The 26566-nt window shown below is 39.4% G+C and overlaps 1 protein-coding gene across 33 annotated transcripts in view; it reads left to right on the top strand.

The window, feature by feature from the left end:
- The window catches only part of EPB41L2 (erythrocyte membrane protein band 4.1 like 2), a 211015-nt gene that overhangs the window by 91662 nt on the left and 92787 nt on the right, over positions 1–26566 (top strand). For 25 of the 33 annotated variants that reach the window (XM_010808571.4, XM_010808570.4, XM_010808569.4 and 22 more), the window contains exons 2-3: positions 7415–7878; positions 8621–8839. In XM_010808571.4, coding sequence (XP_010806873.1) covers positions 7429–7878; positions 8621–8839 — 669 coding nt within the window. In that variant the 5' untranslated portion in view covers positions 7415–7428. The remainder of the gene's footprint in view (positions 1–7414; positions 7879–8620; positions 8840–26566) is intronic. The other 8 variants (XM_024996998.2, XM_024996997.2, XM_024996995.2 and 5 more) reach the window with 1 other exon arrangement.

Below are 26566 nucleotides of genomic sequence, written 5' to 3'. Positions count from 1 at the left end.
TGTTCTTGGCCTGGAAAATCCTGTGGACAGAGGAGCCTGGTGGGCTATATTCCATGGGGTCGCAAAGAGACAGACCCAACTGAGCACACACACACATGCATGCTGGGCTAATCATAGCAAATCACAGAAAAGATTCATGTTATTCTGGAGTCATTTTGATAGACTGATGTGAATCTTCTTTTGAGGACTAAGTCATTGGCTCTGGTTGATTCAGTCTTTGATATACAATGGAGCTGTGACTGCGTTACAGAATATAGGTGTACACAGCCGTGTGGTCCTCCATTCATTGGCCTTAGACAAGTCACTTAACAAGTAACTTAACAAGTCACTCTTCCATTTATTACTGTGCAATGGGGCTAATACCTACCCTGTGGGATGTTGTGAGAAGCAGAAATCATATACGTGATGTCTGACTCGTTAAGCAGTGATAGATTTTTTTATTAAAATGCAAATAGTAATACTTTTAAATATAAAGAAATATAAAGAAAGCTGAGTGCCAAAGAATTGATGCTTTTGAACTGTGGTGTTGGAGAAGACTCTTAAGAGTCCCTTGGACTGCAAAGGAGAGCCAACCAGTCAATCCTAAAGGAAATCAATCCTGAATATTCATTGGAAGGCCTGATGCTGAAGCTGAAATTCCAACACTTTGGCCGCCTGATGCAAAGAACTGACTCACTGGGAAAGACCCTGATGCTGGGAAAGATTGAAGGCAGGAGGAGAAGGGGACGACAGAGGGTGAGATGGTTGGATGGCATCACTGACTTGATGGACATGAGTTTGGACAAGGCTTGGGAGTTGGTGTTGGACAGGGAAGCCTGGCGTAGTGCAGTGCATGGGGTTGCAAAGAGTTGGACATGACAGAGTGACTGAACTGAACTGAATACTTTTAACATAATAGTGGAAACTTTAGTTTTATATTTCATTGCTTCTGAAATATTTTGACCCCAAATCAGCTTTAGTTGATCAGTCTCCAGATTGTTTCTCACAGCTAAAGTAGTTAGAGAACTGCCAATTATCTTGGTTCGCTTAGAAAAGTATGAGGCATTTTTGTTTTAATTTTTACTAGGGCATTGATTTGGCTCTTCAAATGTAATGAGAGAATATTGCCAAAAGTCAGCTTTGCTCATTTCATGATCAATGTAAATAGTATTTTCCACTTAATTGGTACCTGGAAAATGGTACCTTAAAGAAGGAAAAAAGATTTTCTGTGCAATATGGAGCTAGTTCAAGTACTCATATAAGAGTCTTACTGGAAGACATGATTTTGAACTTCATGCACGTAAAAATAAGATGTAAGATTGGCCATGTATTTAATATAGGTACCTAACTATTCCCTCTTCTGTAGCATTGCCCTCAAGGACATTCCTGTGCTCTGATCTCCTTGTTTTACCGTGTGTTTCTTCTCACCTGTGTCCTTCTACCTGTCCCTTAAATATCGGTGGTTAGAAGGGTTCTCTTCAGAGCCCTCGGAGCTCAAACTACATTTTCCCCTCGGTGATGTCCCTATCACTTGTGCTCTCAGTCATCTCTCACATGACGACAGCTCCCACATCTGTATCTCTAGTGTGTATGTGGTCTCCCTTTAAGACTTGGGTGTCGAGTGGCCAGCTGAACACGTCCACAGACTTCGTAGTCACAATAAACTAAAAATCAAGTTTGTGTCAACCAGACCTTCTTCTCCTGTGTTGCCTATTTCCATGAATGGTTCTAACATCATCTCAGTCTCTCATGACTTAGGACTTTTCCTGGACTCTTTCTTCTCATGGACTTGCAGATTTCAGATAGATGCCACGTCATGTTCCAGCTTTGTCTTGACCATCAGATTCATTTCTTATCCTATACCCAACTGCTTTCACCATAGTGTAGACCATTATCTTCTCATGCTTAGATTATAGTATCAACCTCCTAGATACCTTTCTATTTCATTCTTTTCTCTCATCCTGTATCTCATCCTCTCATCTCATTCTTCTCTCTCATTTCATCCAAATATGAATTTGATTACTTTACTCCTCTACTTAAAATTCTTATATGACTTCTCATTGCTTTTAAATCCACTTCCAGACCTTTCTTAGCATGACATGCAAAACCTTTTGTGTTCTGGCTTCAGCCTGTTTCTCCTACTTCATCATCACCGATTCACCTTCCTCCTTCCACTCACAAGGCCCCACTTCACTTGTATAGTGTGTTACTGTTCAGTACTTTTGAGTTTCCTGTGGGAGGAGTATTCTCATGTCTCTACACACTTGCCTATTTCTGGCACATGTTTCCCATTTGACCCATTATTTTAAAGCAACTCAAATGTTGACTTTTGCAGAAAGATTTGTCTGATAACTCTCTTGTCCTAATCCTGGTTAAGTGTTCATCCTGTGCTCTTTGAGCAGCGTGCTTTTGATTCATCTATAACCCACTGTCCTTGAAGGTAGTCTTTATTCATGTGCTTAGTATTTGGTACATTGTGGTGGTGGTTGGTGACTTAGTCTCTGTATTGTGTCTGACTCTTGCAACACTGTGGGCTGTAGCCTGCCAGGCTCCTCTGCCCATGGGATTTTCCAGGCAAGAATACTAGAGTTGGTTGCCGTTTCCTTCTCCAGGAGATCTTCCCCTCCTAGGGACTGAACCTAGGGACTGGACTTCTCCTGCACTGTAGGTGGTTTTCTGCATAGCAGGCGGCTTCTTTACCATTGAGCCACCAGGGAAGACCTATGCCCATGAAATACAGGCTGACTAAGTGAATGTTTTTATGCTTGCCTATTAGAAGTATATGGAGAAGGCAATGGCATCCCACTCCGGTACTCTTGCCTGGAAAATCCCATGGATGGAGGAGCCTGATGGGCTACAGTCCATGGGGTTGCTAAGAGTCAGACATGACTGAGCGACTTCACTTTCACTTTTCACTTTCATGCATTGGAGAAGGCAACCCACTCCAGTGTTCTTGCCTGGAGAATCCCAGGGACGGCGGAGCCTGGTGGGCTGCTGTCTATAGGGTCGCACAGAGTCGGACACGACTGAAGCGACTTAGCAGCAGCATTAGAAGTATATGACAATTTAAAAGTTATTTTTTAATTGAGAAATCACCCCTTTAAAGTTTACAATTCAATGGTTTTGAGTATATTCACAAGGTTGTTCAACTATCACGTCGAGTTCCAAAATATTTTCATTACCCCAGAAAGAAACCCTGTACCTATCAACAGTTGCTCCCCATTCTCTACTCCTTTTAGCCCTTTGCAACCACTAGTTTGCTCCTCGTCTGAGTATTTGTCTATTCTTGAAATTTTATACAAGTGGCTTTTTGTATCTGTCTTCTTTCACTTAGCCAGAGAAGGCAATGGCACTCCAGTACTCTTGCCTGGAAAATCCCACGGGCAGAGGACCCTGGTAGGCTGCAGTCCATGGGGTCGAGAAGAGTCGGGCACGACTGAGCGACTTCCCTTTCACTTTTCACTTTCATGCATTGGAGAAGGAAATGGCAACCCACTCCAGTGCTCTTGCCTGGAGAATCCCAGGGACGGGGGAGCCTGGTGGGCTGCTGTCTACGGGGTCGCACAGAGTCGGACACGACTGAAGCGACTTAGCAGCAGCAGCAGCACTCTTTGACTTAGCATGATGATTTCAAGTTCATAGGGAAGCATGTATCAGTACTTCATTCCTTTTCAAAACTGCTTCATATTCTGTTGCATAGATGTACCACATTTTGTTTATCCATCCGTTAGTTGGTGGGCATTTGGGTTGTTTCCATTTTTTGACTGTTATGAATTACTAGAAAAGTTCATTTACAAGTTTTGGGGTAAGCATATATTTTCTTTTCTTTTGGGTGTATACCCAGGAGTGGGATCACTGAGTCATACAGTAGCTTCATGTTTACTTTTTTGAGGAATTGCCAAACTGATTTCCAAGTGGCTGTACCATTTTACATTCTTTCCAGCAATGTTGAGGGTTCCAATTTTCTAACAACCTCACCAGTATATGTTCTTGTCTTTGATTATAGCCATACTAGTGGATATAAAGTGGTATTTAATAGTGGTTTTGATTTGCATTTCCTAATGACTAATAATGTTCAGAATCATTTCAAGTACTTATTGGTCATTTTTTATTTGGAGGAATTCTACTCAAAGCCTTTTGTCCATTAAAAAAATAATTATTTTTTGTTCTTTACTGTTGAGTTGCAAGAGTTCTTTGTTCAATTCAGTCACTCAGTCATGTCCAACTCTTTGCGACCCCATGAACTGTAGCACGCCAGGCCTCCCTGTCCATCACCAACTCCCGGAGTCCATCCAAACCCATGTCCATTGAGTCGGTGATGCCATCCATCCATCTCATCCTCTGTCGTCCCCTTCTCCTCCTGCCCTCAATCTTTCCCAGCATCAGGGTCCTTTCAAACGAGTCAGCTCTTCGCATCAGGTGGCCAAAGTACTGGAGTTTCAGCTTCAGTGTCAGTCCTTCCAATGAACACCCAGGACTGATCTCCTTTAGGATGAACTGGTTGGATCTCCTTGCAGTCCAAGGGACTCTCAAGAGTCTTCTCCAACACCACAGTTCAAAAGCATCAATTCTTTGGCACTCAGCTTCCTTTATAGTCCAACTCTCACATCCATACATGACCACTGGAAAAACCATAGCCTTGACTAGACAGACCTTTGTTAACAAAGTAATGTCTCTGCTTTTGAATGTGCTGTCTAGGTTGGTCATAACTTTCCTTCCAAGGAGTAAGCGTCTTTTAATTTTCATGGCTGCAGTCACCATCAGCAATGATTTTGGAGCCCAGAAAAATAAAGTCAGCCACTGTTTCCACTGTTACCCCATCTATTTCCCATGAAGTGATGGGACCAGATGCCATAATCTTAGTTTTCTGAATGTTGAGCTTTAAGCCAACTTTTTCACTCTCCTCTTTCACTTTCATCAAGAGGCTCTTTAGTTTTTCACTTTCTGCCATAAAGGTACATATCTGAGGTTACTGATATTTCTCCTGGCAATCTTGATTCCAGCTTGTGCTTCCTCCAGCCCAGCATTTCTCATGATGTACTCTGCATAGAAGTTAAATAAGCAGGGTGACAATATACAGCCTTGACGTACTCCTTTTCCTATTTGTATATTTTGTATACATAAAAAAGAGTTCTTTGTTTATTTTGGATATTGGACTCCTCAGATATATAATTTGCAAAAGAGGTGAATAATTTAAAAAAAGTGTAGTACTGATACGTACTACAACATGGATGAAGCTTAAAAACATTATGCTAAGTGAAAATGCAACAAATTGTATGATTCCATTTATTTGAAATGTCAAGTAGGCAAATCTATACAAAGTGAAAGTAGTTTAGTGATCTCAGTGGGCTGCAGGAAGGGGGGGTTGGAGAGTAACTATTAATGACACAGGGCTTCTTTTTGGGATGATGAAAATGTTCTGGGATTAGAGAACGGTTTTTGAATATACTTAGAATCACTAACTGTATAGTTTAAAAGGGTGAATTTTATGGTATGTGAATTATACTTCAATAAATCTTAAAACAATAAAAATCCAGTGTACTTTGTTTTTGAACTTTTCAAGTTTGTACCACTTTTGAAGATGGCTGTGAAATTTTCCATTGGTCAGGGCGCCAGGCCTTTGAATACTTTCCTCATGGGCAAGCAAGGAGAGCGTGCAGTGTCTGCTGTCCCTGCCCATTTTTTTAATTTAAAAACTGTTTTTATTGAAGTATAGTTGATGTACAGTATTATGTAAGTTATAGGTGTACAACATAGTGATTCACTATTTGTAATGTTTATACTCCATGAAGAGTTATTATAAAATACTGGCTATATTCCCTGTGTTGTATAATATATCCTCATAGCTTATTTATTTTGTACCCTGTGGTTTATACTTCTTAATCCCTTACCCCTATTCTGCCCGTCCCCCCTCCACACTCACCACTGGTAACCGCTAATTTGTTATCTGTATCTGTGAATCTGTTTCTGTTTTGTTATATTCACTAATCTATTTTTTTAGATTCCGCATGTAAGTGATATCATACATTATTTATCTTTCTCTGTCTGACTTATTTCATTTAGCTTAGTACCCTCCAGATGCAAATGGAAAAACTTCATTCTTTTTTGTGACTTGAGTATTCCATTGTCTGTATACACTGCATCTTTATCCATCCTTCTATTGATGGGTATGGAGGTTGCTTCCATGACTTGGTAATTGTAAATAATGCTGCTATGAACACTGGGGTGTGTATTTCTTTCCAAATTAGTGTGTTTGTTTGTTTCTTTCTGATATATACCCAGAAGTGAAATTGCTGAATCACACAGTAATTCTTTCAGAGTTTTGAGAAACCTCTGTACTGTTTTCCACAGTGGTCGCACCAGTTTCCATTCCTAGCATCAGTGTTTGAGAGTTCCTTTTTCTCAGCATCCATGTCAGCATTCGTTATTTGCGTTCTTTTTGAAGATAGCCATTCTGACAGGTGTATTTTGGTTTTAGTGTGCATTTCTTTGATTAATGATGTTGAACATCTTTTCCTGTGCCTGCCTGATTTTTTTTTTATGTCAGTGGTGCTGTGATACTTTGAAAGTCCCTCTTTCTTTATGTAAATTTTAGACCAAGAGTTACTTTCAGATTTAATTTCAGTTTTGTTTTCATTAGTTGTAAAAGGATTGAATATTAGATGCATTTCCTTCACTCCTATGATGTCTTTATTTGGTTTAAGTTGGGACCCCTAGATATTTTTCTATAATCACATATACTAAGAAAATTGTGTATGAGGTCGGTGGTATGGAATTTTGGAGTTTTGATTATAGTTTTAGTGCCTTTCTTAAAGACTAACTTACATTGGGATACTGATGGTGAATTATGGGGTTTAATATTGGAACAAAAAAGGTATTTGTGTTCATTTTAATTTTCTCACAATTAGGTACCCAGTACTTAAAATTCATTTTTATTATACCTAACATTTCTTTAGATATTGATTTTAATTTGTGAAATTGCAATGAAATATGTCTCAGGGTCTTCTAGCATTATGAGTAGCTTAATATCAGTAGCTTTAATATTGTGAATGAGGAAAACTAAGTATAGAGAAAAGCAATTTTCCCTAAAAATTTGGGGAGTGGATTATTTTTTCATACCTAGATGAAACTGAGCAATAACTACTTTTTCTAGAACTCTTGACGATTTGAAGTTTTCTCTGTACTGTAGAATTAACCACTGTTAAGTCTATTGTGATGCTATTTTGGTTCTTCGATTCTGATAGAGATTTCTAAACATTAAGGATGGCAGTCTCCATTTTCTCTTATGCGTCTTAACCTTTTTTTTAAAATGTATTTTCTCCCTGTCATCTTTCTGCCATTCCCCTCCCCACCCTTCTTTACCCTGCCCCTTGCCTCCAAACTAAAATGGGGAGAGTTTGTAAAATAACTCTTGGTGGTTTTGTTTTGTTTATAGAATAAGCTGTGACCATGACTACTGAAGTGGGCTCCGCATCTGAAGTGAAGAAGGAATCTGACCAGTTAGGAGCAGATGCAACCAAGGAGAAACCGAAAGAAGTAGCAGAAAATCAGCAGAATCAGACATCTGATCCAGAGGAGGAAAAAGGTTCCCAATCATCTCCTCCAGCTGAAAGCCAAAGTAGCCCACGCCGCCAGAAGAAAGAGAAAGATCCGTCTGAGAGCCGGGGGATTTCTCGATTCATACCCCCTTGGCTTAAGAAACAAAAGTCCTATACCTTAGTAGCGGCCAAAGATGGAGGAGATAAAAAAGAGCCTGCCCAACCTGTTGTGGGAGAACAGGTTTTAGACAAGGAGGAATCTCTTCCTGAAGAAGAAAGGCGGGCCAAGGGTGATGCTGAAGAAACAGCTCAGAGAAAACAACAGGAGATTAAGGTTGACGTCAAGGAAGAGAAACCTCTGGTGAGCAGTCAGGAGACACAAGTATTTTGAGAAGTGATTGTCTGGAAGTGAAGGCTTTGATGGCATAACCAGGTTAACGGAACGGATTTGTTTTGAACCATTTCCAGATTTCTTGTATTCAGATACTGCTTTGGCTTACTGTATCTGGAATATGGATCTTGGAGGGTCTACCACAACATTCTCCTGTTATTCCTTTTAAAGCTTTCAAAATAAAGCAAAAAAAAAAAAAAATCCCCTGTATATGCAGATCATAAAAAAGTCATATTTATTCATTTTAGGGTTAGACAAGTACTCTCAGGCAAGGATCACCTCGCTTCTTAAATAATACACACTTTTGTATCTTTGATTTATTTAAGTGTTTAAGGGGTAGGAAGAAGTAGATTTGTATGTGTATGCATTTTGGTTGCCTGTTGAAGCCTAAGTTTTGCCATGGTTATGTAATTATAATTAGGAGTTTTATTATTTAACATGGTATTTAAATGTCATTGCTGGGACATAGTTTCTTTTACTCATTTAATTCTGATGTTGCCAAAGTGGCAAAATAAGAAAATCGGCAGTGGATTGGGGGAGAGATGCGGTGAAATACCCTTTCTGACAAAGTTTCAAAATCTTTTAAAATCTCAGGCTCACGGTGTTTACCATAAATCACAGTTCTTACTAAAGATCTTTCTTTTTAGTGTGTGTCATGTTCTGCAAATTGGTCACCTTTACTATGGATTTAATTTTTTTTTCCCCCCCTCAGCAGCTTGTTGAAGAAGTAAGTAAGGAGAGAGAAGAAGAGAAGGTGAAGGAAATACAGGAAGCAGAATTTATGGATGAAGCAGCAAAAAGGGAGACAAAGGAAGTGCAGACCAATGAGCTAAGAGCAGAGAAGGCCTCTCTGAAAGCTCCCAAGAAGACCAAAACTGTCCAGTGTAAAGTGACGCTCCTGGATGGCTCTGAGTACAGCTGCGACCTGGAGGTGAGTCAAGGTGCTGGGTGGAGAGCTGTCTTGATGTGTGGAATGGCAGCAAAAGTATCCTCTGCCTTCATTTGTGGCCTGGCACTGTGAATAGAGTTTTGTGTTCCTATGAACTAGTTGTCAAAATTTAACATTAAAAAGGAAAAAAAAAAAACCAAAACGAAGAAAACACAGGCTGCTGCTGCTAAGTCACTTCAGTCGTGTTCGACTCTGTGTGACCCCATAGACGGCAGCCCACCAGGCTCCCCCGTCCCTGGGATTCTCCAGGCAAGAACACTGCAATGGGTTGCCATTTCCTTCTCCAATGCATGAAAGTAAAAAGTGAAAGGGAAGTCGCTCAGTTGTGTCTGACTCTTAGCGACCCCATGGACTGCAGCCTACCAGGCTCCTCCATCCATGGGGTTTTCCAGGCAAGAGTACTGGAGTGGGGTGCCATTGCCTTCTCCGAAAACACAGGAGAGGGTCATTATTTCTATTAGAAACAGTAGTTCCTGACCCTTTAAGGTAAGCAGGACCGATGTTCTGTCAGGCTGTATTGATCATGTGTATTGGCTGGTGTCCATTCTGAAAGGGCATTATATAGCTTGAAATTACCTGTGGCCATAAGTGTTTCAGTTGAGAAACATTGCAGTAGGTTGAAATTTCAGGGTAATGAAATTTTAGCAGTTTAACCTCAAGTGTTTTCATCCTGAGTCAGGTAATGATTTAAAATGTAGCTCATTTAATTAAAAGACACTCTTGATTTGCAAAACATATAGTTGATTAGCACTGATGCTGACCAAAGTCAATGTAATTTTTTAAAAGCATTTAATGCCTGTAATTTTATGATAATCCAAAGTTTGTTACTTTTCATAGCCTAATTACTTTATTTACATGATGTGTACTTTGCTGTGTTATGCTTAGTTGCTCTGTTGTGTCCAACTCTTTGTGACCCCATGGACTGTAGCCTGCCAGGCTCTTCTGTCCATGGGGATTCTCCAGGCAAGAGTACTGGAGTAGGTTGGCATGTCTCCTCCAGGGATCTTCCCGAACCCAGGGATCGAATTCAGGTCTCCTGCATGGTAGGTGAATTCTTTACCGTCTGAGCCGCCAGGGAAACCTAAGAACACTGGAGTGGATAGCCATTCTCTTCTCCAAGGGATCTTCCCAACCCAGGAGTCGAACTGGGATTGCCTGTGTTGCAGGCTGATTCTTTATCAGCTGAGCTACTAGGGCCTACTATGGCATATACTAATAGCTAATGTTTGTTGAAGAATTATGTCAAGAGCTTTAAATGGGTTGTCTCATGTAATACTGACAAGACTCTATATGAGATAGGTATTATTATGGATATTCCCCATCTTCAGTTCAGTTCAGTTGCTCAGTCGTGTCCAACTCTTTGAGACGCCATGGACTGTAGCCCGCCAGGCCTCCCTGTCCATCACCAACTCCTGGAGTTTACTTAAACTCATGCCCACTGAGTCGGTGATGTCATCCAAGTGATCCTCTGTCATTTTCTTCTCTTCCTGGGCTCAATCTTTCCCAGCATCAGGGTCTTTTCAAATGAGTCAGCTCTTCACATCAGGAATACAAGACTTTAAAGAGGTTAAGTAACTTACCCAAATTTCATAGCTATTTAGTGATTGAATCAGGATTCCAGACCTTGACTGTGAAAGTTTTGAACCTGACCACTGAACTCTTAAGATCAGTGCTTGATAGTCCTTACTTATCTTTGTGTTAGTTGCTGCTGCTGCTGCTAAGTCACTTCAGTCATGTCCGACTCTGTGTGACCGCATAGGCGGCAGCCCACCAGGCTCCCCCATCCCTGGGATTCTCCAGGCAAGAACACTGGAGTGGGTTGCCTTCTGCAATGCATGAAAGTGAAAAGTGAAAGTGAAGTCACTCAGTCGTATCCGACTCTTAGCGACCCCATGGACCACAGCCTACCAGGCTCCTCCGTCCATGGGATTTTCCAGGCAAGAGTACTGGAGTGGGGTGCCAGTGTTAGGTAGAACTTATTTTATTCATTTAGCTACAATTGTTCTCATATTTTAGTTGTTTTGAGAAAAGGAATAGCAACAGATGATTAAAAATCCTTAGAGCTCTCACAGAGAGAACAATACAGTGTGTCTCAAGAGTAAGGGTAGGGACAATAAAAAACAAAAGAATGGTGTTCTGAACTTGACTCAGCTGCACTGTTTGATCACATGTCCCTCGTTTTTCCTACCTATCCTAGAAGTTAGGAAGTCTAGATTTTAAGAATGAACTTGTTGATAACTTGTTTTGTGACCTTGAATCATTTACTCCATCTCTGTGTGTCAAACTGAGGCCCAGAAATTGACTTCATCTTTAGAATATAATGTCACTTAGATAGTCTAGAAGGCCCCTGTCGTCTCTGAAGTGCTTTATATCACCAAACCTTGTGATTGACCAGTGTGCTTTATGGTTTAAATCTATTTTTGTTCTCTGTCTTTTTAAAAAGTCATGACATATTTAAAAATACAAAAATATAGTAATAATAGTTGTATATTCACCATAAAAGTTTTAACCAGATTCATCATTTAGCCATGTGTTTTAGATATTGTAAAAATAAATAACACTAAAGATGTTGCTAAAGTGTCCCATCTCTTTGTTACTATGCATTTCTTGTTTTATCATGTGTAAACCTACTTTATTCATTTCATCTGCTATATAGTGTGCTTTTGAATGACTAACCCAGTTTATCCATTCCTGCTGGGGAACTATCTCTTTTATATATTTTTAGCAATCAGTGCTTCAGTGAACATTATTATATATGTTTCCTTGTTTATTTGTGCAAGAGTTTTTTCAGGTAGAACACCTAGGAGTAGAATTGGTATGATGTAGTTTTACTTCTTCAGTTTTCCTAGATTTGGCAAAGTGGTTGTGCCAGTCTAAATTCCAACCAGCAACCACTGTTTGACTTTTCCACATTGTCACCTTCACTTTTTGTTATTAGATTAATTTCAACCTATCATAGTGATGTGAAATATCTCAAAATTTTAATTAGCGCTTACTTGATTACTGTCAACTTTTACTAGGTTATATTACAATAATAGCCTCCAGATCTTCTGGATGTATAATGACAGTGGTTTATCCTTGCTCGTGTTATATGCCCTTGATGAGCTGGGTGTGGGCTCTGCTCCATGTCTTCTTGATTTTTGAATCAAGACTAAATGCGTATCCTCTACATGGGAAACAATGCTCTCACAGTAGAGGGAAAGAAAACACAGTGGAACCACACTGTGGTCCTTGAATCTTCTGCTTGGAAGTAGTATATCTTAATATATATAGATATAAGATATACTACTTATATCTCATTGGCCAAGTAAGTCCTGTGGTTAATAGGTAGGTGGGCAAGCCCGAGCCCATCACAGGAAGAGCTTGGTAAATAATTGAAAACATGGAAATAATCCTACAATTTACTCAAGAGCCTGAGCAACTTTTTGTAAGTGTAGTTTTCTAGGATTGCTCTAGGATTAAAAAAAAGATAGACATTCTTTTTCAGATTCAGGATATTCTTTTCCTAGTTTCTAGGATTAAACTGGAGAAGGCAATGGCACCCCACTCCAGTACTCTTGCCTGGAAAATCCCATGGATGGGGAGCCTGGTAGGCTGCAGTCCATGGGGTCGCTAAGAGTCGGACATGACTGAGTGACTTCACTTTCACTTTTCACTTTCATGCATTGGAGAAGGAAATGGCAACCCATTGCAGTGTTCTTGCCTGGAGAATCCCAGGGACGGGGGTGCCTGATAGGCTTCCGTCTCTGGGGTCGCACAGAGTCCAACACGACTGAAGCGACTTAGCAGCAGCAGCAGCAGGATTAAACTAGAAAGTTTTGTGAATAGATGGTAAAAGACATGACTAGGTAGTGAATCTTTTCTAATGTATTTTCTGTATCAGCTGAGAGGATCGTGATTTTTTAATCTGTTAATGTAACATATTAATGTTTTCTAATGTGAAGCTATCTTTGAATTCCTAACATAGATACTTGTGATCGTTTGACATTGATTTTGTATTTTTAACCTATGTTTTTTGCATATATTATTTTTAACTTTCTTTTATCAAATCGTCTTCATCAGATTTTGTTATCTGGATTATGTACTAGCTTTTAGAGTTGCTTGCCTTTAATATTCTCTAAAAAAAAGTTTTGGTAAATTAGGGATTTAACTGTTCTTTGGAGATCTGGTAGAACTTGCCTTTAAAACTGTCTTGGGCTGGTGACCCTTTTCTGGGAAAAATGGATTTGGGAGGTTTTTTTGTTTTATTAAATCATTGATTTGGTTTTCCGGTAGTCTGTTTCTGGTTTAATCAGTTGTAGTAATTCATGTTTTTAGTGGAAACTGCCCATTTCATGTAACTTGACAAACCTATGAAGTTGTTCATAGTGTTCTTACCTTGTACTTTTGATTTTGATTTCTTTCTAATTTCTTGTGTTATTTGCATTTTCTTCATTATTTTTGATATAGAGTTAACTATTTAAATCTTTTCTTTCAAAGAAACAGCTTGGTTTTGTTTGTTTCTTTTCTGTTTTGTAAATTTTATTCTTTGTTTTTTCCCTTGGAATTATTCTGTTCTTTATCCCCAATTTCTTGAATTGAGTATTTGGAAAAAAAAAAAATGTATGTTTTCAGGGCTCTAATATTCCCTTCAGGTATCTCTTTTTGGGTGCACAAGTTTTAAAATACTGTACTTTTAATTGTCATTCAGTTCCTAATATTTTCTCATTCCATTATGGGTCAGCTTAATTGATTAGAGAAGTAGAGGAGTCTTTATTTCAATGACTGTATTAATTTATAGATTGTCTTTTCAGCTAATAACTAATTAATAAATATTACCATCATAAGAATGAGCTTTTGAGGACAATAGATAAATCTGAAAAAGCTTACAGCATATAAATGTTGAGTAAACTTTTTTTTTCTGTCAAGTACAAAGGAAATGGAATTTGAATAGACTTCAGTGATGTGACCCCTTAGCAGATTTTATGTACCGACAGTTCACTGGAATCCTAGGCAGCAACTTTATATGTGACCAGAGGCTGCATAGTTCCTCAGTGTCACGGTAGTTGTCGTAACCATGCCAACATTATAAGTGGCATTCCCGCTTCTGATTAATTTCTGTTTTATCCAGTTCTCTTTCCTATCTTGGTTCTTGTGAGTTCTTAGTATCCTTAGAATGTGTCCGATCCTGAATCACACTGCTGTCACTTCCTCTTCAGGAGCAGAGCCTGAAGGCAGCTGTCACGTGGCTTGAGCATGCTCTGTTCCCCAGTTCCAGCACTGACCTCAGACAGATGGGGTGATGTGCTGATGCTGCTTATCTCTCATTCTGTAGCTCTGTACCGGAAATTGGTGTCTGAGGACTGCTTGGGGGGAAGTATGTTGTGGGAAACTGCAACGATTAATGAACTCGAAAGTACTTAAGGAAATGAACACATTGTGGGAAATAAATACTTTTACTTTGGCCGGGGAGATTAGATTTGTTTCCAGTTGTTTACTGTCATTAAAGATGATAGTTATGTCTTTCATGGCTTTTTAGATGCCTATAGTTATTGCTTGCTTTTTTTCCTTTCTGTATGTACATGTATCTAATTTTCAACTAGAATTTTAGATTATAGCACACCCACTGAAGATGGCCTTAATGTCCTCACTTAGGGCACCTGCAGCAGTAGAGGAAAGCATGGCCTGTTTAGGAAGTCTTGAGTTGGAACATCCTAACTTATAAGAACCTTGTAGAGGAGGATGAGGTTCTACAAGGCCACAAATGTCAGAATAAGAGGATTTAAACTGACCAGTAGAGTGAAAAGGGGCTGAGAAGAAATGGACCAGAGGTTTACAGTTGTTAATATATAAGACCTAGCAAAATTAAGAATGCTACTTGATTTTAGAATATGACTATAATAATTTAAGGGAGACTTTTTTATCCACTGCATTGGTTATGATGTATAGCATAGTAGTCTTTATAGATACAGTTTAATCAATGTTATTAGAGCATTGGGAAAGTTAGACAGTTTCCTGTTTTTGTATCTGTCAGTACCTTTGGTTAACGAAAGCAGCACTGTTATATCATTTAATGTCAGTGTTACTGTATTAACTGAATAAATTTTAAAAATCAAGAAACATAGTTCTTGGGGGTATTTTTGTTTGGTGTCTTAATATCATATCTGCTTCAGATTATTTGCTTAAAATAGAGAGATCTCCACATATCCAGGACTTCCCAGGGGGCTCAGACGGTTAATTGTCTGCCTGCAATGCAGGAGACCCAGGTTTGATCCCTGGGTTGGGAAGATCCCCTGAAAAAGGAAATGGCAACCCACTCTAGTATTCATGCCTGGAAAATCCCATGGACAGAGGAGCCTGGTAAGCTACGGTCCATGGGGTTGCATGGACCCCTATGAGACACGACTGAGTCAGACACGACTGAGCGACTTCAGTTTCTTTCTTTCCACATATGCATTTTTTTTTATCCTCCCTGCCCCTTCCTTTCTTGGCTCACTGCTTCTGTATTTTTTTTCCTGTGGGCCATTTGAATGTATTCTCGAACCTCAGGAAAGTGAAGACTACCCAGGGAGCCATGGCAGCATCGTTTTCAAACACTGTTATCTTTGAAGTCTGTATTCTTTTGAAGAAAGAGAGTGTGTGCTAATACTATGTGAAAAAAAAATGCTTCACACACAATATTTGGAGCATAAGTATTGGATAATGGTGCATTTTTGGAGAATGATTTTACTTAAGTGTAAAACAATATGGAAATGGCTTGAGTTCAGTTAATGTTATTTCTGCAGCCTAGGCCATGCATTAATTTTGATGCAAGGCTGAGTCTGTGCATTTGTTCCAAAGTTTTGTGTGAAGTATTTTTTAAATTAAAGTTAGTAAAAATTATAATTTACATTTTATACTAGTTTATCATCCTGATAATAAACTATCTCAAATTCTTTTTGAAAAATATCTTTTCATTGAAGATTATGATTTTCTCATAAAGAAAATTTATAATTTCTGTTCTCTGATATGTCTGTTTTTATCTCACTGAGAAATATAATGCTATGTGAGAAACTCCTTTGTTATCAGAATTTAAATTTTAAGAATTTTGGGGTGTCTCCTATACTCTGCATGCTGGTTCCAGAGACACCCCTATAGAATGACTCTTGTGATATTGCCACTGAAGTTATTTACATACTTGATGTGTTAAAACAGCAGGGCTCTTTCCTCTAAGGAGGAGTACAATAAGAGTTAGTTGGAGCTATGGGTATAGCATCAGGAGATCTGTGTTTTCTTTTGGCTCGTTGGATGTCTTGGAGAAGTCACTTCCTCTTTTTTCTTCTATTCTAAGATTGCAGATTAAGAATGAAAGTATTTGTTTCCTCTATTTCTAGGATTGAACTGGCTTTACTACAGCTGATGTGTGTGTGTGTGTGTGTGTGTGTGTGTATATATATATATATAAGAAGTCTGAAAATAAATGTGAAAGTGCCTGTAATACTTGGGAAGCATGAGTGAATACGCATTCTGAGTTCGAGTTGCTCACATTTTCCTCTGGCATCTGAAAGTCGTTCCCACGTGTTGATTTTGTCTGAGAATTGAGGGCATTGTTCTTGCCCACATAGGAATGTGAGGGCCATTTTTTCTCAGTGCTGTGAATAAAGCTATCAGAATGTAGGCTCTCTTCGTCAGTGTTCTGTTGATAAAAACTACTTATCAGGCAGCAGAATGGTGTCAAGGTCTTCTTGCCTTTCCTCTGTAGAGTACTGGCCTCAGAAATGCAATTTGATATCATTGCTTTTAAATGTTTTATTTATTTACTTGATTGTTTATGTCTACTGACATCCTTCAAGGCTGTTCTTTCAGATTTCTATAATTGACCCTTATTAGGTTTACTAGTTAAATAGTTTTAACTATCTGTATCCCAGTACTCTTGCCTGGAAAATTCCATGGACAGAGGAGCCTGGTAGGCTGCAGTCCATGGGGTCGGGAAGAGTCGGACATGACTGAGTGACTTCACTTTCACTTTTCACTTTCATGCATTGGAGAAGGAAATGGCAACCCACTCCAGTGTTCTTGCCTGGAGAATCCCAGGGACGGGGGAGCCTGGTGGGCTGCCGTCTATGGGGTCGCACAGAGTCAGACATGACTGAAGCAACTTAGTAGTAGTAGTAGTATCCTTGGAGAAGATCTGGAAGTTGTGTTCCTCTCTAAACCCCTGTAAAATAGTATTGGATTTAAATATGACTTAAATAGAACCGTGAACAATTTAGTTGGCATATATTGTATGCAATTTGAAATTCCAGTGACATAGGTCCAGATGGAATGTCTCTGGCTAGTTGTTCATTTATCCCTTTAGCTCAAAAAGGGAATTTAAGGCAATGATTCTATCTAGTAATTTTTATTTAGTAAATGGGAACAGGCTTCCATGCTTTGAGAGTAGTTTAATGCTTTGGCCTAGCTTGAAGGACACAGGGGTTCGAAGGTGCAAAGCAGGCTCATTAGCTGGGCCTCAGGACACTGTTACGCCCTCAGACTGTCTTTAGATCCGTTACTACAGGATTTTCTGTGCTTTCTCCTTCCAGCCAAATTGGTCTTCTAATCAGGCACTGAATTGTCTGTCCTTTCTTCTGGTTTCTGACCCAGATCATCTCTGCCATTTCACTTCCCCATCCGCACGCTTCTTCCCTGTCTTTTAATGTCTAGCTTAAATCCAGCTTTCTGGATGTTTTTTCCTCCTCTGAACTTGTTTGCACCAATAATTGGGCAATTAATCATGTGCTGCCTTGTGAAAGAGTCTCTTGTATTGTTGTGTTGAACATCAGTTAAACTCTTTGTTACTTTTTGATTTCTTTTCATTGCTGTGTTGTTTTTTAACCTGTATTGTTAATTCCTTGAGAAAAATAACTTTCTTTTCTCTCTCCATAGGGCATTAACACAGAACTTTGCCTCGCCTCTAGCGCTACTCATAAAATGTTAATTATTTATTTCTCTCTGCTTTCCTGTACTATTTAAAGTTTTTATCCTTCTTATCTAAGCTAAACGATTGTGTTTGCTTGTTCCCAGTTCTCCTCTCCATCCTCTCCAGTTAGAAAAGAAAGATCACTGTTGTATGTATGTATAATCCTCCACCCTCTCATATTACTACTTCTGTTCACAGCTGCACTGCTTTTTAAGTGCTTAGAAACAGTAGGCTAACTTCTTGGAGAAACACTTCATGGGCTTAAATAAATGAAAATGATTTATCAAATTTCTATAAAGGCTATGAACTGACTGGGCGTGAGAGCGATGCCGAAGTGGATAAGGAGTGGTCTTGGCCCTAGAGGGAAAGCAGACTCCCAGAGTTTTTCATGTGAATCTGAACTGCTGTAGGTCAGATGGCTGGCTGGCTGGGTATAGCCTGGGCTTGAAGAGGAGAGTAAAGTTAACACCTTACTCCCTGCCTCTTTTTTCTCTAATGCTCCTCTTTTCTGTTGAGTAAACTAAAAAAAAATGTTATGGTTTTAATTTCTCAGTAGTCAAGAATTCAACCACATGCTCTCTCCTTTGTCTTCCCAACTTGTGGTTTCAAAATCGGGGGATTGCCTTTTTTGCCCTTGTGTCGGTGGTTTCTGAAAGTATTAAACTTGACACTTGAAGCTCACCGCTCACGATGAGTAAACATCCTGATGTAATTTTGAGGGCGGCACACACTTCTGCCCCTTTCTCACACGTGCTGCCAGGCAAGCTGACGCACAGGTAATTTACTACTTAATAAGTTCTTCCTTTCACCTAAGGGTGATAGTTACTGGGCAACAGATCTTTGAAATTTTTTTGTTTCTCCTGTTTTGGAATGACAGTTATTTGATGGTTGAATAAGATTTGAAATGGTGGGGGAAATAATTTTCAGAATAAGTTTTGCACTTTAAAATCTGTTCAGATACATTTTCTCCCTCTCTCAGGTAAGTAGGTATTAAAAAATGTTAACTCCTTTTCAGAGTTCATCAAATGAGGGGTAATTTTATTTCTCATTCAACAAAAAACAAAGTATCTTTTGTTAAACCGATTCTGTTCAGAATCCCTCTGTTTTCATTACTCTCTTATTTCCAATCTCTTTTCCAGTGTTTTCCTGAGCAAATTAAAGATGTTTCTGACAGAGTTTTTATTTCTCAGCCATTAGGAAATTTTGCCAAATATTCTCCTCCTTAATCCTATCTTCCTATTCCCACTCCCACTAAGATTTCGATGGAGATTGAGTGCAGGAGCTTGAATAGGGGAACAGAGATTTGAGAATCTGGCCTTTACCCGTGAGCATTTAATTTATTTCACAGAAGCTCGAGCTGAGGTTGTTCTTTCCATCCATCCTTTCCACAGCAGGATCACGACTCGGTGACTAAGGGGAAACATGCGCAGAATTTATCATCGCTATTTACAGCAGTGCGATACAGTACGCTGGGCTTCCCAGGTGACTCAGTGGTAGAGAATCCGTCTGCCAAGCTGGAGACGTGGGTTCAATCCCTGGGTCAGGAAGATCCCCTGGGGTAGAAAATGGCAACCCGCTCCAGTATTCTTGTCTGGAAGATTCCATGGAAAGAGGAGCCTGGTGGGCTACATTCAGAACTCAGAGACTGAGCACACACACAATAAAGTATGCTAGCATTTGCATATTAAAGGGGTTGAAGGCAATGTAACATAATAAAATGTGGCCTATACAAAGCTGCTGAATTAGTCAGGCAAAGTGGCTAAATGATGAAAGTACTTGTAGATGATCTTTCAGATTGCCATTTTTATATTTGTTTATTCTGTAGCAGAGTTTTACATAAACTCTGTTAGAACAGTTATGATTAAGAATATTATTCTTTTTTTTTTTTTCTTTTTATACTCTGGAGAGACAGCCTCAAAACTACCAACTGAACTACTTTTCATAACTGTGTGTTATATTTGCAGATTCTGGCCTTTAAACCTGTTTTGAAGTTGTCTGAGTTTGTGCACCATTTAGTTATTAACATAGGAAGGAAACTTAATCTAAGTCTTACCAGGATCTGCTTGTTATATCCATTGATCTCTTTTCATATTTCTGTCAGCAGCAATTTAAACTGAGTCAGATAGGAATGCTCTAATAAGCTTTTTTTTTCTATAGCACAGAAAGCCTGTCTGAATCAAATGTCAAAATTCATTCTAGGCGAATAGTTTACAGAGAATCTGCTAGCCTACAGAAGTTTGCTGCTTACACTTTTTGAAGTAAGTTTGAATGCGAACGGTACTTGGCAGTTTCTTAAAATAATACTTAGAAAAATGTGGTGTGCTTCTCTGGTCAGCCTCTTTCTATAATCTAACAGTTTTAGTCACTGTTGTTTTTTAAGCAGTTATAGTTTTCACAGATTTATGCTGAGTTGCCTATTCAAAATGAATAATAGGAAAAGCTGGACAAAAAGATTTTAAAGCTTTCACTTCTTAAAAGTTATTTTATTGACTGGTTACTGACCTCCATTGTGTGTGCTCAGTTGCTTAGTCATGTCTGACTATTTGTGCTGCCATGGACTGTAGCCTGCCAGGCTCCTCTCTCCATGGGATTATCCCAGCAAGAATACTGAAGTGGGTTGCCATTGCCTCCTCCAGGGACCTCCATTAGTGATGATATGTAATTTCTAAGAAAAATAGAAAGTCAAGGATGTCATATTTCCACAGTGTTTATGAATTTGGTCTCGAGTAGTATTCATTTAAATACATATTGTGAGTTTAGAAGTAATTTTTGTCCCCCAATATTGGTTTTTTTTTTCTTGTCCTCTTAAATTGCTTATAGGTTTTACTTTCAGAGATAAACTTTTCATGTGAAATAAAAATACATGCATAGTTGATTTAAATACTGTTTTTGGTTTAGATAAATACAAGTGCAGAAGTGCCAAGTTATTATGGGCTGGAGTTGGTAAGAAAATCTTACATTGAGGAGAAAGACTCTTTAACTTTGAAGAATGAGGTATTGGGTTGGCCAAAAAGTTAACAGAACTTTTGGCCAACCCAGTATTTAGGGTAGGAAGAGAAGGGGGTGACAGAGAATGAGGCTGTTGGATAGCATCCCTGATTCAGTGGACATGAGTTTGAGCAAACTCCGAAAGATAGTCAAGGACAGGAAACTTGGTGTGCAATACTCCATGGGGTCACAAAGAGTTGGACACGACTTAGCGACTGAACTGCTAAGTCACTTCAGTCGTGTCCGACTCTGTGTGACCCCATAGACGGTAGCCCACCAGGCTCCCCTGTCCCTGGGATTCTCCAGGCAAGAACACTGGAGTGGGTTGCCATTTCCTTCTCCAGTGCATGAACGTGAAAAGTGAAAGTGAAGTCGCTCAGTCCTGTCTGACTCTTAGCGATCTCATGGACTGCAGCCTACCAGGCTCCTCCATCCATGGGATTTTCCAGGCAAGAGTACTGGAGTCGGGTGCCACGACTGAAGAACAACATCATTATTTAGGAAGGGCTTCCCTGGTGGCTCAGTGGCAAAGAACCCGCCTGTCAATGCAGAGTTGTGGGTTCAGTCCCTGTGTTGGGAAGATCACCTGGAGAAGGAAATGGTATCACACTCCAGTATTCTTGCCTGAGAAATCCCCTAGGCAGAGGAGCCTGGTGGGCTACCGTCCGTGGGATTGCAGAAGAGTCCAACATGGCTTAGTGACTAAACAACAATGATATTTAGGGAATCTCAACAATACCTAGCCTAATACATTTTTTAACTTGAGAATGGTTAAATAATAAAAGCCAACCAGAATTTTGGGGTTATAGGAAAAGTCTTAAATGCCTACTTCCTTCTATGTCAAGAAAACATAATAATAATAAACTTTGTTAAGGGCAAGCCATGCTTTGCCTGGCCAGTGTTGTCATTTTTGGCCTGGGCTCTCTGCGGTTTGGCTTTCACTAGGAGTTCTCTCATCTTGCAGAGCCCGAATACCATCGGTGTTCAAATGGATTCATCTCTTCACTTCTGCCAAATATTAAGAAGAGGTGGGCTTCCACCCATAGGAGAGGTTGCAAAGAGAGCATAAAATATAAAAAAAAAACTTCATGGAGACTATCATTTACCCTTTTCCAGTCTACTTTCCAAAATTTTGTTGGCATTAATCCCATTCTCTTTCTCCTTTCCATTGTCGGGGGAGAGGGGAAGAATATGTGCATATGCCCTGGTGTGCACACACCACATCATTTTAGAGTAGCTTCCATAGGGAGCAGAGCTAAATGTGTATTTTAGTGTACTGTCTCTAATTAGAAGTCCATTTTCTGCTTAGGAAAATCTGAACAATGAGCCTGTGTTATCCTCAGGATAAAGTGAAGTGAGCTCTTCCCCTTAGAATAGCACATATCAAAGTTGCCCGGAAGTTTTCTGGATATCTCATTATAAAAAGTCTTTGACTTGGTTGTAGCAGCATTAGTGGCATCTGTTTTGATCCTGTTTGTTGTTTGTGTGCAGGCGTTTTTTGTTAGTCTTCATTTTTTTGCCTCATTATTTCCAGTAGGTGTCTAGATAGTCCATTTTATTGTTTGTATGTTTCTAATTGGGCAGAGCGGAGGTCAAAGTAAAAGAATGGAAATGCTATTCCACTTAAAATACATTATTTTTTGGCAATGATAGGTATGATTTAGTTTTTATTCACTTGGTTTGGGTCATTAGGTACTTATTATATAAAGTTTGTGGCTTTGTTCATCAAACATTTCTGGACATTGGTGACAATGTTGGGTGTGGGGGGCGTCCTTCAACAAGAATGGACTTGGGAGAATTTCACTGGAGGATCTGATGCTCGGCAGTAAGATACACTTTAACTCTTCATTCACTGTGCGTGAGACAGTGGGGCAGAGGAAAACTGCCTTTGTTGACCAGTCCTACATTTAGACATAAGAATGCCAGGAAATGAATTTACTGTGAGAGATAACTGCTAGGAAGAATAAACATTTAGATTTATTTCCTTCATAATAAGAAAGCCTTGAGGTGATTTCAGATGCTACATCTTAAGAGATCTTTATGAGCATGCAGTGCAGAGTACGGAGTATTATAACAGCAGGCGTCTTTAGCCTCCTGTAGCTTGATCCACCCTGGAGGGTGAATACGTCTGTCCACAGGCTTTCAGGCCAGATATCCTTCTTTCTAGTGATACTGCTTGCTTCTTCCCACTTTTAGTTATCCCTGTTCTTCCCCCTTCAGGAAGCCTGATTGGATCGTAGATTTGCTGGATACACATTCATGCACCAATCCGCCTGCCCTTTCTTCCACTAACATTTTAGACATTTTATTCCTGAGTCTCCTGCAATTAGATTATTTCATCAATCACATGTTGTTTTTACTTAAGATTTCCCAGGAAATGTTAAACTAACTCCAGATTCTGTAAAAGTTATGATGGACTTTAGTATTTACATTTAGACATGTTACAGACCTCACAGTGGTGGGCATGGGAGTTGAAGATAGGGAATGATTGATGGAAACCCACTTACCATGTAAAAATATTGTTTCTGTTGGAAAAGATTCTGATTTTCAAGCAGATGTCACATGTCACACGTTCTGCATTTTAGGGCAGAAGTAAGATCGGGGGGCTTTGAGTTGACCATCTGAATATGTGAATACAGGTGCGCAGAGAAGTATTATAAAGGATGTTTCCAGCTTATAACAGGTTATATATATGTACGTCATATTTCAGAAAATTATTTATCTGGAGTGTATGTTTTCTATAGAAGTAATATACAAATGATTAGACTTCCAAGTCAATTTATAAAAGTATACATATAAGTTTCTGAACTGAGTTCTGGGTGCTAAATCTTGGAACAGGTGGAAAAGGACAGAATTTCTACCTCATTTTTCTAATTCAGGCCAAAATTTAAAGTCCTCTTTTCCCCCATATTATTTCTGTTTCTTAGTCCTTTTTGCCACCTAGACTTTCTTGTTGTTGCTAGTTCCATGATGATATCCTGTTACTTTTTTGTAGAATTATAATACAAAAATGTGCTATGCTACCTGCCTACTGTTTCTCCATGCAGAATCAAAATTCTTCTAATCCCAAATGTTAGCAGATCTCTCAGCTAAGTAACGAGAGAATTAGCAGCCTGAGTGAATGACTCCAGTGTGTGGATGATTGCTTACATTGCCTTCTAGGAGACATTAGCATTTTAACAGAAACCTGTTCATGCTAAAGGTTCATAAGTGGTCGGATTTCACTCATGACACCAAGGGAAATGAAAAATGAAGGCAGTTTGAGAAGGAGGTAGAAGGCTGTATTCGAGGTGGCCTTTTGGGGAGGCGTGCCCTGACACTCCTTAACTTTCTTGCTGAATCTCCATGTTTCTGATCCCTCAGAGTTGTTCCTCTTCTGTAGTTGAATTAGTTGATTAGAAATAAAGGATGTATGGCTATGGACAAAAGATTAAAGTTTGTTTCCTTTATTAAAACTAAAAATTAGCATTTATTTGCCATTTTCCATATACCATAAAGGTGAAACATTTTTCTATCTTATTTGCCATCTAAACTTATCTGATTGCTTATGAGATGATTTGTGTGCTCTGTTAAGAATTATGAAACATTTCAAAACCCAACAGATGGGAGTAGAAAAGCATTCCATGTCAGTACTGCATGTAGACTTGGATAGACTTGGAATCACTGAATCATGAAATAGGGCTTTATAACATAGGGGAAAGGCAAGCTCCTCTGTTCTTGAGGAGTTAATTAAGGCATGCATGTGATTTTATTAAAGATGAGCCTCTATGCTGCTTCTATCTACACTAGAATTTCCTTTAATACTATTGTAGGATACAGTTACTTGAGCATATTTTTCAGTGTGTTCTGGCCTAGCATATGCTTTGTTTTGTAGCAGCCTTTTAATTTTTATTTCTAGTTCCTAAAACTACACTGAATAGTGTTTTATGTCATTCATGTCAACAGCACTGCAGAATTTCCCTTGTTCAGTCACGATTCCTTGGATACTGTGGAATGGAAAGAAATAGAGATTTTGTAATGAACTATGAGGATTTTTCACTTTTTCTCCCTCCTCCCTTGGAGGCTGTTCTTGAAGGAATTGAGGGCTTTCCAGGTGGCTCAGTGGTAAAGAATCTGTCTACCAATGCAGGAGACATGGGTTTGATCCCTGGGTTGGGAAGATACCCTGGAGGAGGAAATGGCAACCCACTCCAGTATTCTTGCCTGGAGAACCTCATGGACAGAGAAACCTGGATGGCTACAGTCCATAGGGTCACAAAGAATTGGATGCTACTGAGCACTTGAATGGAGAAGGAAATGGCAACCCACTCCAGTATTCTTGCCTGGAGAATCCCATGGACAGAGGAGCCTGGCGGGCTATAGTCCACAGGGTCGCAAAGAGTTGGACACGACTGAGCGACTTCACTTTCAAGGAATACTGTGTAGGGAAAGTGGAAGTCGCTCAATTGTGTCTGATTCTTTGCAACCCCATGGACTGTTACAGTCCATGGAATTCTCCAGACCAGAATACTGAAGTGGGTAGCCTTTCCCTTCTCCAAGGAATCTTCCCAACCCAGGGATTGAATACAGGTCTCCCTCATTGCAGGTGGATTCTTTTTTCTTGTTATTTTTGGTAGTGTCTTATAAGAAACCTATCATATGTGAAGGTTTTATAAAAAATTTATTTTATTTTATATAAAATACGAATAATATACATATTATTTTTTGAACAGTCAGAAATCCTTTTTCAAGTTTAATGATAAGGGGAATGAACAGAACTTAAAAATCTTCATTATAATGATATTTACTCTGGAATTACATTTTTCATACACACACACAATTGTTGGATGTGATTTCTTCCTTTTTTTCCAGGATTTGAATGCACTTTGGGACTGAGGTGTGTCATTCAGATGGGTAGGAAAAGAATGACCTGATAAAATGATGGCCTGAAACTATTTAAGACACTCCTTTCCCCTTTTGTAAGGTTCTCTTTGATTTCCTCCACCCCCATGACAATGTCTCCGTTGTTGTGTTTGCTCTGTGTATACCTTTCTTTCCTTGGCCTTTTATATTTGCACAGTGTAGTTGTGAGCTAGCGCAAAACACTTAGCTCGAGGCTGGGATGTATGGATTGCATTGTATGCTTCCCAGCACCGTCTCCTGGGTGCACAATAACTGCAGTGTGGAGGGGCCCACACGGAGACAGTGATGGTGTTTTATAGAACACCAGTGGTGTGTGGCATCAACTGCAATCTGCCGGGTAAGCAGTTGCACAAATTCCTCCAAGTCAAGAGGCCTCCAGAAATGTCATGTTTTGGCCTCAATAGTGAATGCCACAAATAACAGCACAGGCTCCGGGGAACTCCGCGTCTCAGATTCCAGCCTGCCGTTCTTCAGCTGGGCTTGCTATAGATTGCTGAGCCTTCCCAACCCCTCCCAAAAGAAGTTCCCCAAAGCCAGTCTTCTAATCCTTGAAGAATATGTATTTTAAACCTACCTAAATTGTCTTGCTTTGTCTCTGTCCTTTGGATGTCTCTCACCTGGATATAGACCAAAGGACTGTTTAAATTTTTTTTTTTTTTTTGGTTTAAATTTTCAAGCCATTGATTTTATACTTCTGTTCATTGATATTCTTGGAGTTAGGTAGAGGTAGATGGGAAAGTTGATTGTAAAGCTTGCTGTCATTTAATATAGGAAGTAAGATTTCTTTTTGAAGTGTACTTGCCAAGTTGATTAACTGTTGTATGGCTTTAATTGTTTAGTTAACTGGTGCTACATTATCAGAATAGAGATGAACACAGTTTGTACTCTATAAAGATTCT

Source organism: Bos taurus, chromosome 9, assembly GCF_002263795.3.
Source record: "Bos taurus isolate L1 Dominette 01449 registration number 42190680 breed Hereford chromosome 9, ARS-UCD2.0, whole genome shotgun sequence".
Lineage (NCBI taxonomy): Eukaryota > Metazoa > Chordata > Mammalia > Artiodactyla > Bovidae > Bos > Bos taurus.
This window is presented reverse-complemented; position numbering and strand designations above follow the sequence as displayed.